This window comes from Monodon monoceros, unplaced genomic scaffold, assembly GCF_005190385.1.
Source record: "Monodon monoceros isolate NGI ecotype Baffin Bay Population unplaced genomic scaffold, NGI_Narwhal_1 Contig6394_ctg1, whole genome shotgun sequence".
NCBI lineage: Eukaryota > Metazoa > Chordata > Mammalia > Artiodactyla > Monodontidae > Monodon > Monodon monoceros.
The window spans coordinates 1-15877 of record NW_021702126.1 but is presented as its reverse complement, the minus strand read 5'-3'; the positions used below and the strand labels follow the sequence as shown (position 1 = coordinate 15877).

General features: G+C 49.3%; 1 protein-coding gene across 1 annotated transcript; it reads right to left on the bottom strand.

Annotated features, from left to right (window-relative positions):
* Positions 1 to 7: 7 nt before the first annotated feature.
* LOC114890759 (tenascin-X-like) lies at positions 8 to 15874 on the bottom strand (the record flags this gene model as incomplete). The annotated part of the gene is made up of 8 exons (XM_029214615.1): positions 8 to 277; positions 667 to 990; positions 1116 to 1430; positions 1952 to 2248; positions 2523 to 2810; positions 4105 to 4404; positions 12282 to 12587; positions 15818 to 15874. Coding segments are annotated over 8 exons (2157 nt in total), but the record flags the coding sequence as incomplete, so codon positions are not given.
* Between the last annotated feature and the right edge of the window lie 3 nt (positions 15875 to 15877).

Sequence of the window (15877 nt, the reverse complement as noted above, 5' to 3'; positions counted from 1 at the left end):
TGCAGGCCGTACAGGTGCATCTTGTACTTGCGCCCGGGCTCCAGGCCCCCAGCGGTCACCTCACTCTCCTCGCCCCCGACACGCACCACCTGGGGCCCGTCCCTGCCCTTGTACTGGACGGTGAAGGAGTCGAAGTGGCCCTGGGGGACGGTCCAGGAGAGGCTCAGCGAGTCCGGGGAGGATCCTGTCACCGTCAGCTCCCCCAGGAGGGGCTCCTCGGGGGCCTCCGAGGCCTCTGTGCTGGGTTCTGTGGGGCTGGGGGTGTCTTCCTCTGCAGCTGAGAGGGAGAGACACAGAGAGGGTGAGGCAGGGTCCCAGGTGATGTCCTTGGGTCTCCTCCCAAGCCTTGGCCCCGGCTCCGGGCCCTGAAGTCAGTTCAGAGAAGCCCGTCCTTGGGGCTGGGTGGTCCTGTTCAGCTGACATCTCATAAACATGCCTGGAGCCTCCAGGGTCAGCTGTGGGGGACCAGGGCAGCCACCAGCATGGCTCACAGAGGCCCTTCCCTGCCCAGGGGGACATACTGGTCCTCAGGGAGCCTGGAGAGGCACACAGGGCACCATGGCTCAGCCTCGAGTAGAGGGGCCTCCTGCACCCCACTCACCCATCACCTGAGAGAGGGTGATCCTCCCACGAGGTCCCACCCTGGGGCTTCCACCGTCCACTCACTTGTCACCCCGATGACAGAGACGGGGCCCAAGCGCTGGCTGTCATGGAAGCCGTACAGGTTCATCTTGTACTTGTGGTCTGGCTCCAGGCCCGAGATGGTGACCTCGTCCTCGTACCCCGGCACCCTCACAGCCTTGGGCTGTCCGTCCCCGTTCTTGTACTGGATCAGGAAGTGGTCAAACTGGCCCTCGGGGATGGTCCAGGAGAGGCTCAGGGATTCGGGGGTGGCGTCTGTCACTGCCAGCTCCCCCAGGCGAGGCGTGACGTGAGTCTCAGGGGTGGTAGAGGGAGATTCTGAAGGTTCATTCTCTTCCTCATTTGGGGCTGAACACAGACATGGAGGGAGAAGGACCTGAGAGAGGGGCACGGTGTCCACGGGGACTCTGCCCTCCTCCGGGCCCTCACAGCCACCTGGAAGGAAGCCGAGTGGGCAGAGTTCTTTTGCTCACCTGTCAGGGCCTCGACGTGCACAGGACCCACACGCTGCCCATCGTGGAGACCGTACAGGCTCACCAGGTATCTGTGGTCGGATTCCAGGCCAGAGAGGGTGATGTCATTCTGGTTGCCCCCTAAATGGACTACTTGGAGTTTCCCCTCCTCGTCTGTGTACTGGACCTCAAAGGAGTCAAATTCTCCCTCAATCACGGTCCAGGAGAGATGCAGGGTGTGTGGGGTGCCCTCCTCCACAGTCACCTCCCCCAGACGGGGCTCAGATGCTGGAGGGCTGGGGGCCTCAGTCTCAGCTTCGACTTCTTCCCTGGGGGCTGGTTCAGAGAGACAGGTAGAGATGGGTGACTGGTTTGTCACCGCACCAAGACTCTCCAAGAGGATGGAAGGAGGGGAGGAGGTGAAGACAAGAGGTCAGTAATAAAAAGGACCAACTACTGATACACATTGATGAATTTCAAAAGCATTATGTTAAGTGCAAGAAAAACACAAAAAACTGTGTACTGTATGATTCTGTTAAAGGAAAAGCTTAAAAAGGAAAAACTATAATGATAGAAAGCAATTAGTGATTGTCAGAAGCTGGGGGTGGGGAAACTGACTGCAAATGAGCATAGGGAAACTTCTGGAGTCAATGTTTTATATGTTTGTTGTGGTAATGGTTTCATTGAATTATGAGCTTAAAATGGGTGAATTTTATTGTATGTAAATTATGCCTCTATGAAGCTGATCCCTTCCCCCAAAAGAAGGAGTGTAGGAAGCTCTGAATTCGTGTGGCTCCATCAGACCAGGAGAGCCAGGCGGACAGGAGGCACAGTGTGTTCCCCCCAGCTGCACTCACCGGTCATGGCGATGGTGGAGATGGGACCCACACGCTTGCCCTCGTATAGCCCGTAGAGCAGCAGCTTGTACCTGCGGGCAGGGTCCAGGCCTGAGACACTGACCTCCCTGAGGCTGCCCTCCACGGGCACCACCTGGGGTTGCCCATCTCTGTCCTTATACTGGACCACAAAGGAGTCAAACTGGCCCTCAGGGACCGTCCACGAGAGGCCCACGGAGTCTGATGTCACGCTGGCCACCTGCAGCTCCTCCCCCAGACGTGGTTTTGTTCCAGCCTCGTCCACAGCTCTCCGGGTCTCTGAGATGGAAACACAGAGAGGAAATCGTTGCGTTGTTTCTTGAAGGCTGGGTGATGCTGAAGGGAAGGACTGAGAGATCTAAAGACAGGGCTGTGCCATGCCTGCAACCTGCAGGGCTGGATCTTCCGGCTTGTGTAAGGAGAGGGGGCACTGGATCCCAGCCACAACAGCTGAAGCCAAACAACAACCGTGATGGCAGCCACCATAACTGACCACAAGGACCTTCCCCTGGCCTCCAGATCAGAGATGCCCCCCTGCAGGGGCTGCCCTCACCTGTGGTGCCCTCGGCGGTGAGGGGGCCATGGCGCCTCTTGCCCAGGAGGCCGTAGAGGAGGAATCTGTACTTGCGGCTGGCGTCCAGAGGGCCGATGGTGACTGAGCGCTCGTGGCCCTCTGCAGGCACCACCCGGGGCCCGTCCCTGTCCTTGAACTGGACCACAAAGGAGTCAAAGTGGCCCTCGGGGACTGTCCAGGAGAGGCGCAGTGAGTCTGGGGTGGGGTCTGTCACCCACAGCTCCCCGAGGCGGGGTGGGGCTCCTGGGCTGGTGTCACCTCGAGCAACTGACAGAGAGGAAAGGTTCTTGTGTTTATTTTTTTTTCCAAAACGACTCCTTGACTGCCTCCCACTGGAGAATGGAAAAACCCAGAACTGCCCAAATGATCAGTGCTTCCCCCCAATATTTCCATCACCCTCCCATGCCTGCCAGCATCCCCAGCTGGCCCTGCCTCTGTCCACTTAACCAGCGCAGGGAGGGGTCTTCTGTCCTGAGACATCTCTGGGAGAAGAGATTCCCTAGCTAGCTATTTATCTTATTCCTCTTGCTGTCCAGGCTCTAAGCACCTAGTAGAGACTATTTCCTTAGCAGGGTGCAGCTTATCACAGGCTTGGTCTGCTTATTTCCTTTGGCCGAGGAACCCACTCTTTGTGATCTGACTGCTCCCTGGGGAAATCCAAGGGTCCTGGGGATGTCAGAGGGGGAAAAGGATCCCTGATGGGGGCAGACAGCTGGTGGGGAGGTAAGATATTACGATGGAGGTGACCCTCATAGGACCCAGTGGAGGAGTGGGGGCTGCCTATGTATGAGGGGGGTATGGGGAGAAGAAGGGGAGCTCAGACGGGAGAAGGATCTGGTATCTGCCCAAGAAGCCATCCCGAGGCCTGAGAAGGAGCTGGCCTTCTGACTTCTTGGACAGCAAGGATGCTGACGGCATTGTTATTGTGAGAGTTTTCTGGCAACAGGGAGCCCCCAGGGGCAGGGGAGTGCCTGGATCAAAACCCAAGACAGGGGCACAGCTGGGCTGGGCCTGACTGGGTCTGACTGGGCAGCCAGTCTTGGGCTCCTCTGGTCCCCAGTTTCTGAAGCTCCAGGAAGAGGGCAGAGGAGGAAAGGGGTCCCTCTGGGGAGGCAGATATGGGACCCAGTGTGTCTGGGCCAGTAGGCGGGAAACTGGGTGAGAGTCAGAGGGAAGACTCCTCAGGAGGTGATGGCTACACAGGGCTGAGGACTCACAGGCCAAGGGAGGTGGAACGGCTCCTGGCTCCCTCCCCTGTATCTAGCCCTGCTGTTTCTCCTGTTCCACCTTCCAGGAAGGGGTCTGAAGGAGGCTCCCCCGTTCAATAGAAGTAGGAATTATGAGAAGAGGGGAAAAGTGAGCAGGGGAAACTGATCCAGGAACTGGCCCCATTTTCCTGGTTCTCATCTGCCTGGGATCGGGGCAGGCAGTGTGGCTTTTCAAATAAAACAGAAGAGGTGGATGAAGCGGAGACCCGGCGGAAGGGAGAGGTGATAGGGCAGCGTGAGGAAGGGCAGCAGGGCTGGGGCCTTAGGCTCAGCTTCGTGGGGGTCCCTCTCACCTGTCTTTGCCTCCACAGAGACTGGGCTGTGGCGTTTCCCGTCCTGGATCCCAAAGAGCAGGAACTTGTACTTCCTATCGGGCTCCAGGCCGACGATGGTGACCTCACGCTGGTCTGCAGCCACAGGCACCGCCTGGGGCTGCCTGTCCCTGTCCTTGTACTGGACCACGAACGAGTCGAATTCACCCTCGGGGACTGTCCAGGAGAGGCCCACGGAGTCCGGGGTCACATCCGTCACTGTCAGCTCCCCCAGACGTGGCTCAAGGGGGCGCTCTGTGCCCGGGGCTGGAGAGAGTGGAGCTAGGATCCAGGAGGACAAAGAACATGGCTGAGACCTCTGGCGGGAGAAATCCCCCCTCACAGGGCTCCTGGGCTCCGAGGGCCTTAGAGGGCTTTGAACTGAGATGGGAAACAGTTACATCTCTTTTGCACTGATCTCTAAGTGAAATGTAGCATTTCTTTCAATGATGAATATAGGAAACCAACCACGGTGGTACTAGCAGTGCTTGTAACCCTGTCACCAATAGGAATCACAGAGATTGTCACATCACCTTAAAATTACTGCAGAAACTTCAAAATACCCTTTACAGAGATTGGTTCAAGATGGCAGAGTAGAAGGACGTGAGCTCACTCCCTCTTGCAAGAGCACCGGAGTCACAACTAACTGCTGAACAATCATCGACAGGAAGACACTCGAACTCACCAAAAAGGATACCCCACATCCAAAGACAAAGGAGAAGCCACAGTGAGATGGCAGAGGGGCGCAATCACAATAAAATCAAATCCCATAACTGCTGGGTGAGTGACTCACAAACTGGAGAACACTTATACCACAGAAGTACACCCACTGGAGTGAAGGTTCTGAGCCCAACGTCAGGCTTCCCAAACTGGGGGTCGGGCAATGGGAGGAGGAATTCCCAGAGAATCAGACTTTGAAGGCTAGTGGGATTTGATTATACGACTTCGACAGGACTGGGGGAAACAGACTCCTCTCTTGGAGGGCACACACAAAGTAGTGTGCACATCGGGACCCAGGGGAAGGAGCAGTGACCCCATAGGAGACTGAAGCAGACCTACCTGCTAGTGTTGGAGGGTCTGCTGCAGAGGCAGGGGGTGGCTGTGGTTCACCATGAGGACAAGGACACTGGCAGCAGAAGTTCTGGGAAGTGCTCCTTGGCATAACCCTTCCCGGAGTCCACCATTAGCCCCACCAAAGAGCCGGGTAGGCTCCAGCGCTGGGCCGCCTCAGGCCAAACAACCAACAGGGAAGGAACCCAGCCCCACCCATCAGCAGACAAGTGGATTAAAGTTTTACTGAGCTCTGCCCACCAGAGCAACACCCAGCTCTACCCACCACCAGTCCCTCCCTTCAGGAAACTTGCTCAAGCCTCTTAGATAGCCTCATCCACCAGAGGGCAGATAGCAGAAGCAAGAAGAGCTACAATCCTGCAGCCTGTGGAACAAAAACCACATTCACAGAAAGATAGACAAGACGAAAAGGCAGAGGGCTATGTACCAGATGAAGGAACAAGATAAAACCCCAGAAAAACAACTAAATGAAGTGGAGATAGGCAACCTTCCAGAAAAAGAATTCAGAATAATGATAGTGAAGATGATCCAGGACTTCGGGAAAAGAATGGAGGCAAAGATGGAGAACATGCAAGAAATGTTTAACAAAGACATAGAAGAATTAAAGAACAAACAAACAGAGATGAACAATACAATAACTGAAATGAAAACTACACTAGAAGGAATCAACAGCAGAATAACTGAGGCAGAGAAAGGATAAGTGACCTGGAAGACAGAATGGTGGAATTCACTGCTGCTGAACAGAATAAAGAAAAAAGAATGAAAAGAAATGAAGACAGACTAAGAGACCTCTGGGACAACATGAAATGCAACAACATTTGCATTATAGGAGTCCCAGAAGGAGAAGAGAGACAGAAAGGACCCAAGAAAATATTTGAAGAGATTATAGTCAAAAACTTCCCTACATGGGAAAGGAAAGAGCCACCCAAGTCCAGGAAGCGCAGAGGGTCCCATAGAGGATAAACCCAAGGAGAAACACGCCGAGACACATAGTAATCAAATTGGCAAAAATTAAAGACAAAGAAAAATTATTGAAAGCAGCAAGGGAAAAACGACAAATAACATACAAGGGAACTCCCATAAGGTTAACAGCTGATTTCTCAGCAGAAACTCTACAAGCCAGAAGGGGGTGGTATGACATATTTAAAGTGATGTAAGGGAAGAACCTACAACAAAGATTACTCTACCCGGCAAGGATCTCATTCAGATTTGATGGAGAAATCAAAAGCTTTACAGACAAGCAAAAGCTAAGAGAATTCAGCACCACCAAACCAGCTCTACAACAAACGCTAAAGGAACTTCTCTAAGTGGGAAACACAAGAGAAGAAAAGGACCTACAAAAACAAACCCAAAACCATTAAGAAAATGGTCATAGGAACATACATATCGATAATTACCTTACATGTGAATGGATTAAATGCTCCAACCAAAAGACACAGGCTCGCTGAATGGATACAAAAACAAGACCCATATATATGCTGTCTATAAGAGACCCACTTCAGACCTAGGGACACATACAGACTAAAAGTGAGGGGATGGAAAAAGATATTCCATGCAAATGGAAATCAAAAGAAAGCTGGAGTAGCAATACTCATATCAGATAAAATAGACTTTAAAATAAAGAATGTTACATGAGACAAGGAAGGACACTACATAATGATCAAGGGATCAATCCAAGGAGAAGATATAACAATTATAAATATATATGCACCCAACATAGGAGCACCTCAGTACATAAGGCAACTGCTAACAGCTGTAAGAGAGGAAATCGACAGTAACACAATAATAATGGGGGACTTTAACACCTCACTTACACCAATGGACAGATCAGCCAAACAGAAAATTAATAAGGAAACACAAGCTTTAAATGGCACAACAGACCAGATAGATTTAATTGATATTTATAGGACATTCCATCCAAAAACAGCAGATTACACTTTCTTCTCAAGTGCACACGGAACCTTCGCCAGTATAGATCACACCTTGGGTCACAAATCAAGCCTCAGTAAATTTAAGAAAACTGAAATCATATCAAGCATTTTTTTTTTTTTTTTTTTGCGGCATGCGGGCCTCTCACTGCTGTGGCCTCTCCTGTTGCGGAGCACAGGCTCCGGACGCACACGCTCAGCGGCCATGGCTCACAGGCCCAGCCGCTCCGCGGCATGTGGGATCTTCCCAGACTGGGGCACGAACCTGGTGCCCCGTGTTCATGCTTGATATGGGAAGCCCCATATCAAGCATTTTTTCTGACCACAACACTATGAGATTACAAATCAATTACAGGGAAAAAAATTTTAAAAACACAAACACATGGAGGCTAAACAATACGTTACTAAATAACCAAGAGATCACTGAAGAAATCAAAGAAGAAATCAAAAAAAACCTAGAGACAAATTACAATGAAAACATGACTATCCAAAACCTATGGGATGCAGCAAAAGCAGTTCTAAGAGGGAAGTTTATAGCAATAAAAGCCTACCTCAAGAAACAAGAAAAATCTCAAATAAAAACTCTAACCTTACACCTGAAGGAACTAGAGAAAGAACAAACAAAGCCCAAAGTTAGTAGAAGGAAAGAAATCATAAAGATCAGAGCAGAAATAAATGAAATAGAAACAAAGAAAACAATAGCAAAGATCAATAAAACTAAAAGATGGTTCTTTGAGAAGATAAACAAATTGATAAACCATTAGCCAGACTCATCAAGAAAAAGAGGGAACCTACTAGAGAATGGACTTGAGGATATGGGGAGGGGGAAGGGTAAACTGTGACAAAGTGAGAGAGTGGCATGGACATATATACACTACCAAACATAAAATAGATAGCTAGTGGGAAGCAGCCGCATAGCACAGGGAGATCAGCTAGGTGGTTTGTGACCACCTAGAGGGGTGGGATAGGGAGGGTGGGAGGGAGGGAGATGCAAGAGGGAAAAGATATGGGAACATATGTATATGTATAACTGATTCACTTTGTTATAAAGCAGAAACTAACATACCATTGTAAAACAATTATACTCCAATAAAGACGTTAAAAAAAAAATAAAATATGACACAAATGAACTTATCTATGAAACAGAAACAGAATCAGGGACATACAGAATAGACTGGTGGGACTTCCCTGGTGGCACAGTGGTTGAGAATCTGCCTGCCAATGCAGGGGACACGGGTTTGATCCCTGGTCCAGGAAGATCCCACATGCCATGGAGCAACTAAGCCCATGCACCACAACTACTGAGCCTGCGCTCTAGAGCCCGCGTGCCACAACTACTGAAGCCCGCATGCCTAGAGCCCATGCTCCGCAACAAGAGAATCCACCACAGTGAGAAGACCGTGCACTGCAACAAGAGTAGTCCCTGCTCACAGCAACTGGAGAAAGCCTGCGCGCAGCAACAAAAACCCAACCCAGTCAAAAATAAATAAAATTAAATATTTAAAAAAAAAGAAAAAGAGGGAGAGGACTCAAATCAATAAAATTAGAAATGAAAAAGGAGAAGTTACAACAGACACTGCAGAAATACAAAGCATCCTAAGAGACTACTATAAGCAACTCTATGCCAATAAAATGGACAACCTGGAAGAAATGGACAAATTCTTAGAAAGGTATAACCTTCCAAGACTGAACCAGGAAGAAACAGAAAATATGAACCGACCAATCACAAGTAATGAAATTGAAACTGTGATTAAAAATCTTACAACAAACAAAAGTCCAGGACCAGATGGCTTCACATGTGAATTCTATCAAACATTTAGAGAAGAGCTAACACCCATCCTTCTCAAACTCTTCCAAAAGTTGCAGAGGAAGGAACACTCCCAAACTCATTCTATGAGGCCACCATCACCCTGATACCAAAACCAGACAAAGATGCTACAAAAAGAAAATTACAGACCAATATCACTGATGAATATAGATGCAAAAATCCTCAACAAAATACTAGCAAACAGAATCCAACAACACATTAAAAGGATCATACACCATGATCAAGTGGGGTTTATCCCAAGGATGCAAGGATTCTTCAATACACGCAAATCAATCAATGTGATACACCGTATTAACAAACTGAAGAATAAAAACCATATGATCATCTCAATAGATGCAGAAAAAGCTTTTGACAAAATTCAACACCCATTTATGATAAAAACTCTCCAGAAAGTGGACATAGAGGTAACCTACCTCAACATAATAAAGGCCATATACGACAAACCCACAGCAAACATCATTCTCAATGGTGAAAAACTGAAAGCATTTCCTCTAAGATCAGGAACAAGACAAGGATGTCCACTCTCACCACTATTATTCAACATAGTTTTTGACGTCCTAGCCATGGCAATCAGAGAAGAAAAAGACATAAAAGGAATACACATTGGAAAAGAAGAAGTAAAACTGTCACTGTTTGCAGATGACACGATACTATACATAGAGAATCCTAAAGATGCCACCAGAAATCTACTAGAGCTAATAAATGAATTTGGTAAAGATGCAGGATACAAAATTAATGCACAGAAATCTCTTGCATTCCTATACACTAATGATGAAAAATCTGAAAGAGAAATTAAGGAAACACTCCCATTTACCACTGTAACAAAAAGAATAAAACACCTAGGAATAAACCTACCTAGGGAGACAAAAGACCTGTATGCAGAAAACTATAAGACACTGATGAAAGAAATTAAAGATAATACAAACAGATGGAGAGATATACCATGTTATTGGATTGGAAGAATCAATATTGTGAAAATGACTATACTACCAAAGCAATCTACAGATTCAGTGAAATCCCTATCAAATTACCAATGGCATTTTTACAGAACTAGAACAAAAAATCTTAAAATTTGTATGGAAACACAAAAGACCCCGAATAGCCAAAGCAGTCTTGAGGGAAAAAAACATAACTGGAGGAATCAGACTCCCTGACTTCAGATGATACTACAAAGCTACAGTAATCAAGACAATATGGTACTGGCACAAAAACAGAAATATAGATCAATGGAACAGGATAGAAAGCCCAGAGATAAACTCACACATCTATGGTCAACTAATCTATGACAAAGGAGGCAAGGATATAAAATGGAGAAAAGACAGTCTCTTCAATAAGTGGTGCTGGGAAAACTGGACAGCTACATGTAAAATAATGAAATTAGAACACTCCCTAACACCATACACAAAAATAAACTCAAAATGGATTAGAGACCTAAATGTAAGACTGGACACTATCAAACTCTTAGAGGAAAACACTCTTTGACATAAATCACAGCAAGATCTTTTTTGATCCACCTCCTACAGTAATGGAAATAAAAACAAAAATAAACAAATGGGACCTAATGAAACTTAAAAGCTTTTGCAAAGCAAAGAAAACTACAAACAAGACGAAAAGACAACCCTCAGAATGGGAGAAAATATTTACAAACGAATCAATGGACAAAGGATTAATCTCCAAAATATATAAACATTTCATGCAGCTCAATATTAAAAAAACAAACAACCCAGTCCAAAAATGGGCAGAAGACCTAAATAGACAGTTCTCCAAAGAAGACATACAGATGGCCAAGAAGCACATGAAAAGCTGCTCAACACCACTAATTATTAGAGAAATGCAAATCAAAACTACAATGAGGTATCACCTCACACCAGTTAGAATGGGCATCATCAGAAAATCTAGAAACAATAAATGCTGGAGAGGGTGTGGAGGAAAGGGAACCCTCTTGCACTGTTGGTAAGAATGTAAATTGATACAGCCTCTATGGAGAACAGTATGGAGGTTCCTTAAAAAACTAAAAATAGAATTACCATATGACCCAGAAATCCCACTACTGGGCATATACCCAGTATATGAGAAAACCATAATTCAAAAAGGCACATGCACCCCAATGTTCATTGCAGCACTATTTACAATAGCCAGGTCATGGAAGCAGCCTAAAGGCCCATCAACAAATGATAAAGAAGATGTGGTACATATATACAATGGAATATTACTCAGCCGTAAGAAAGAACCAAATTGGGTGATTTGTGGAGACGTGGATGGACCTAGAGTCTGTCATACAGAGTGAAGTAAGTCAGAAAAAGAAAAACAAATATTGTATATTAACGCATATATGTGGAACCTAGAGAAATGGTGCAGATGAACCGGTTTGCAGGGCAGAAGTTGAGACACAGAGGTACAGAACAAATGTATGGACACCAAGGGGGGAAAGTGGCGGGGGTGGTGGTGGTGGTGGTGGGATGAACTGGGAGATTGGGATTGACATGTATACACTAATATGTATAAACTGGATAACTAATAAGAACCTGCTGTATAAAAAGGTAAAATAAAATTAAAAAATTAAAAAAAATACTCTTTACACTCATCACTGCTTCTAAATGTGGGTAGGTTATTAAACATGCCACTAAGTCTTGCTATTTAATGAACTAATGATGAAGTTCCTGTATTACTGAATCATAAATTCGAGTTTTAAAATATTTTTGATAATTGGTTAATCAATAGAATTGGTTACCTTTGTAATCCTATGTGTTTTACTTTATGGATTTTAAGACATTGCTCTGAAAGGGGTTCACTGGTCTCACCAGACACCATAGCACAAAACTGGTGGCAACCTGTGCCCAGGAAGCATGAGGGGTGGGAGAGGCTGGGAGCCACGAGCAAGGGCCGCTTCCCTGAGGGAGCGAGATTCTGGCTTGGCCAGAAGGGAACACAGCTCAGACCAGGGGGCTGAGGGCCCCTGAGAAGAGATTCAAGGGATGTGTGTTCTTTAACCCCAATGAAAAAGGGCAGCAGGGGGAGGTGGTAGCTGGGTCCAAGTCACAGCAGGGTTGTAAAGAGAGGGAAGGAAACAGCTGTGGACAGTCAGAGAGACAGCGTTTGGCTAGACTCAGGTCAGATGGGAGGAAGACAATCCTGCCTGGGGGAGGAGACAGAGTGGAGGTGGAGACTGGAGGGTAGGGAAGGTTCCAGCTCAGGAGAGGAGCCAAGGGCTCAGGTAATAGACTGGGGAGGACCTGCAGGGGCCACTGAGGCAGGACCTGAGAGAGAGGCTAGGGGAGGGGGTGGCCCCGGGTAACCAGGGATGGGAGCTACCTTTACCCACGCTCACTCACCAGTCATGGCTACCACAGAGAGGGGGCCCATGCGCTGCCCACCATGTAGCCCGTAGAAGTTCATCTTGTATTTGCGTGCAGGCTCCAGGCCGGGGACAGTGGCCTCTCGCTGGTCTGCGGCCACAGGCACTGCCTGGGGCTGCCCATCCCTGTCCTTGTACTGGACCACGAAGGAGTCAAACTGGCCCTCAGGGACTGTCCATGCAAGGCCCACGGAGCTGGGGGTCACATCTGTCACTGTCAGCTCCCCGAGGTGTGGCTTCCGGGGGCGCTCGGTGGCTGCGGGAGTCTCTTCTGGTTGTGGAGCTGAGATAGAGATGGTGGGGGGCTGTTAGGAAAAGCCCCTCTTCCCCTTGTAGTAATTATGTGTGTTGTTTTTGTGGTGCCCACCGGGTGGTTCTGATGTAAGACTACACTGATTGGCGGCATCTGTCTGGCCAACAACCCTTCACTAAATCCCTGCCAGAATCCGGGGCTGTGCTTGCGGGGAGGGGTGTCAGCCACCACTGAGATCCTGGGAAAGTGGCTGAAGTTCCATCTGTGCATCTCTGGCTCCAAAGACCTCCCATCCAGACCTCCATGCTGACCCCCAGACTTGTGTTTGCTCAGCATCTTCCTTGGGTGCCTAACTGATGTCTCAAACTCAACAAGTCCAAAACCGAGCTCAGGGGCTGCTGCCACACCTGCTCCCCCCAGCTTTCCCACCTCAGCAAAACCACAGCTTCATTCGCCGAGTCATCCCTGAGTCCTCTCTTCCACCCCTCGGCCGGCCTGCGAGGAAATCCTGTCCGCATTACCTTCAGAAGCTGACCCCCTTCCCCCTCCCCAGCTCCACCGCCACCATCTCTAAGCACACGTGCTCTTACTGGACTATAGCACAGTCTCCTAAATCCCCTCCCTCCTCCACCCTCATCGCCTTTGCTCTGTTCCCCACTGTTAACACATTAGTCAGAGTCTGTTCCCGCAATGGCTTCCATCTCACTCAGAGAAAAAACCAGGTCCTTACAATGACCTCCAAGGCCCCACCTGTTTATCTCTCACATCACCCTCCCCATTCCAAAACATTCCTCACTGGTCCACAGACATTCAGGCACCTTCCCTCTGCTCCGGATGCTCTTCCCTAGAGGCCTGCGTGGCTTGTCCTCTCCCTCCTGCAGGTCCTTTTCTCAGGGAGGCCCTTTCCTGCCTGCTTCCCGCCCACTCACCATCTCACCTACTGGGCTTTGCTTTTCTCCCCAGCTCTTGTCACTGTCACATACGGTCTCACTGACATATTTGTGCAATTTGGTGCCTGTCTCCCTCTGACAGAATGTGAGCTCTCAGCAGGAGCTTTGCCTTGTTCGCTGCTGTGTCCCCAGCACTGGCACCCAGTGGGTGCTCCACAAATGTTTGTTAAATGAATGAATGGTCTGCACGTCTGGAAAAGGCCAAGCTCAGGACCTGCTGGTCCCCATTGCCCCAGAATGAGCTGAGTCTGGGAAGCCCTGCTCATTAGTGACCAGCCTGGAAGGTGGTCCGAAGAGGCAACTGGCAGAGGGGCAGCTGGGTGAGTGGGGTTCCCAAGAGCTTGTTTCTCTGGCTCCTGTGGGAGGACAAGACTAGGCTCTGTACTGATAAAACCTGCTTTAAAAACAGGCTGGGGGCTTCCCTGGTTGCGCAGTGGTTGAGAGTCCGCCTGCCGATGCAGGGGACACGGGTTCGTGACCCGGTCTGGGAGGATCCCACATGCCGCGGAGCGGCTGGGCCTGTGAGCCATGGCTGCTGGGCCTGCGCGTCTGGAGCCTATGCTCCGCTACGGGAGAGGCCACAATGGTGAGAGGCCCGCATACCACAAAAACAAACAAACAAACAAAAAAACAGACTGGCATGGGACTTCCCTGGTGGTCCAGTGGTTAGGGCTCCACGCTTCCACTGTAGGGGGCACGGGTTCAATCCCTGGCCGGGGAACTAAGATCCCACCAGCCGTGTGGTGTGGCCAGGCTGGAGATGAGGCCTCAGGAGGATAGCAATAAGTCTGAGTGGGGAGGGCGGGGATGCAGGCAGCTGAAGGCGGGCCAGAACAACCATCACGTACTGAGCTTCTCCCAGGTACAGGTGCCAGGCCACGCGTGCATTGTGTTTCATTTCATTTGCCTTCTAGCTCTGCTGGTTCCTTTAGCATCCGTTTCCTGCGTCTCTGTACTTCTTTCCATGAGAGAGAGAAACTGCCCCTCACCATCAAGCCTTATCATTGGTGGTTTGGCTTAACTGGGAAAGGTGGAATGATAGCTACCCATGAGTACCGCAGGCCCTATGCTGCATTTGGCATAATCCTTTCCCAAGTTAGCCATGTTTCTAAAGCTGCATGCTAATTCTTCTCCTAGCAACGGTTCACCACGCGCTGTGTGCCAGGGACCGGCCCTGGGTCAGCTCAGCGGGCTCCAGCTGCCTATCACCTTCCTGCTCGGATGATGAGCGCCATCGCACAGCTAAGAACTGAGACGCCAGGGATGGAACTCAGTTTCTCCGATTCCAAGATTCGGTTTTCCTCTACTGCACCGCCTCAGTCAGTGCCCGACACTGTCCATCCTTACCCAGGGACCAGTGTGGCTGTCCCGGACAGATGGATGGACTGAGGGTGGCTCCAGGAAAAACCTCGGCCACATTTTCTGGGCCTGGCATGAGCCTCCATCCTGCTACTTCAGGCCTGCAGGACAGTACCTCAGAGAGGATTTCCCCTCTCCCTACTCTCTGGGCTGACTAAAGAAAGAAAAGAAATTGGGAGTGGAAGCTTCTGGAAACTAAGCCAACCAAGTCCCTTTGAGAAGTACAGAAACCATGCTCTGGAAACCTGTTTCTCTGCTTTTCAAAATCTTCCCCTTTATATTAAAAGTTGCTTTTGAAAAAGCTGTGTCTTTGTTTCAGTGAACAAAGGGGAAAAGAGATGCCCCTTGCTGGGGCCAAGCTGGGCAGATTAGCAGGAGGGTCCCAGAGGCCTGTCTGTGATCTGGCCCCTCATGCTGGGGCTCTGGAGAGTAGGTGCCCAGGCTGGTCCTCTGTGGTGGCTGAGTGGCCCTGTACTAGGGTGGAAGGGACATTCTTCCTTGCTATAACCACTCACTGGATGAGCAGTAAAGAAAGTTTCCAGCTGCACTGGTGCAGAGGGCAATGTCTCATGGACATTCTGAATATCTAAGCTGAACCAGCCAAAGGCGACAGAGCAGACCCCAGGCTAAGGACAAATGTAGTAACCATAGCAGCAAACATTGCCAGCATGTTTACTTGGTGCCAGACCCTTTCTTAGGTCTGTTAATTCATTTAATCTCACAACGGTTCTGTGAGGTAGGTGTCACTATCCCCATTTTACAGCTGAGGAAACAGGCACAGAAAGTTTAAGACTTGCTCAAAGTCGCGCAGCTGGTTGTAGCCCAGTCCCCCGTGAGCTGTTCTTTCTAGGTCTTCCCCAGGCAGGTGGGGAAGGCAAGGGAGGGCAATGCCACAGGGAGGCTGGGGGCCACTGGTGGGAGGAAAACAAACAAGCCCCCAGCCTCACTCACCGGTCACGCCCACGGTGGACACGGGGCCCACACGCCGCCCCCCGTGCAGGCCGTACAGGT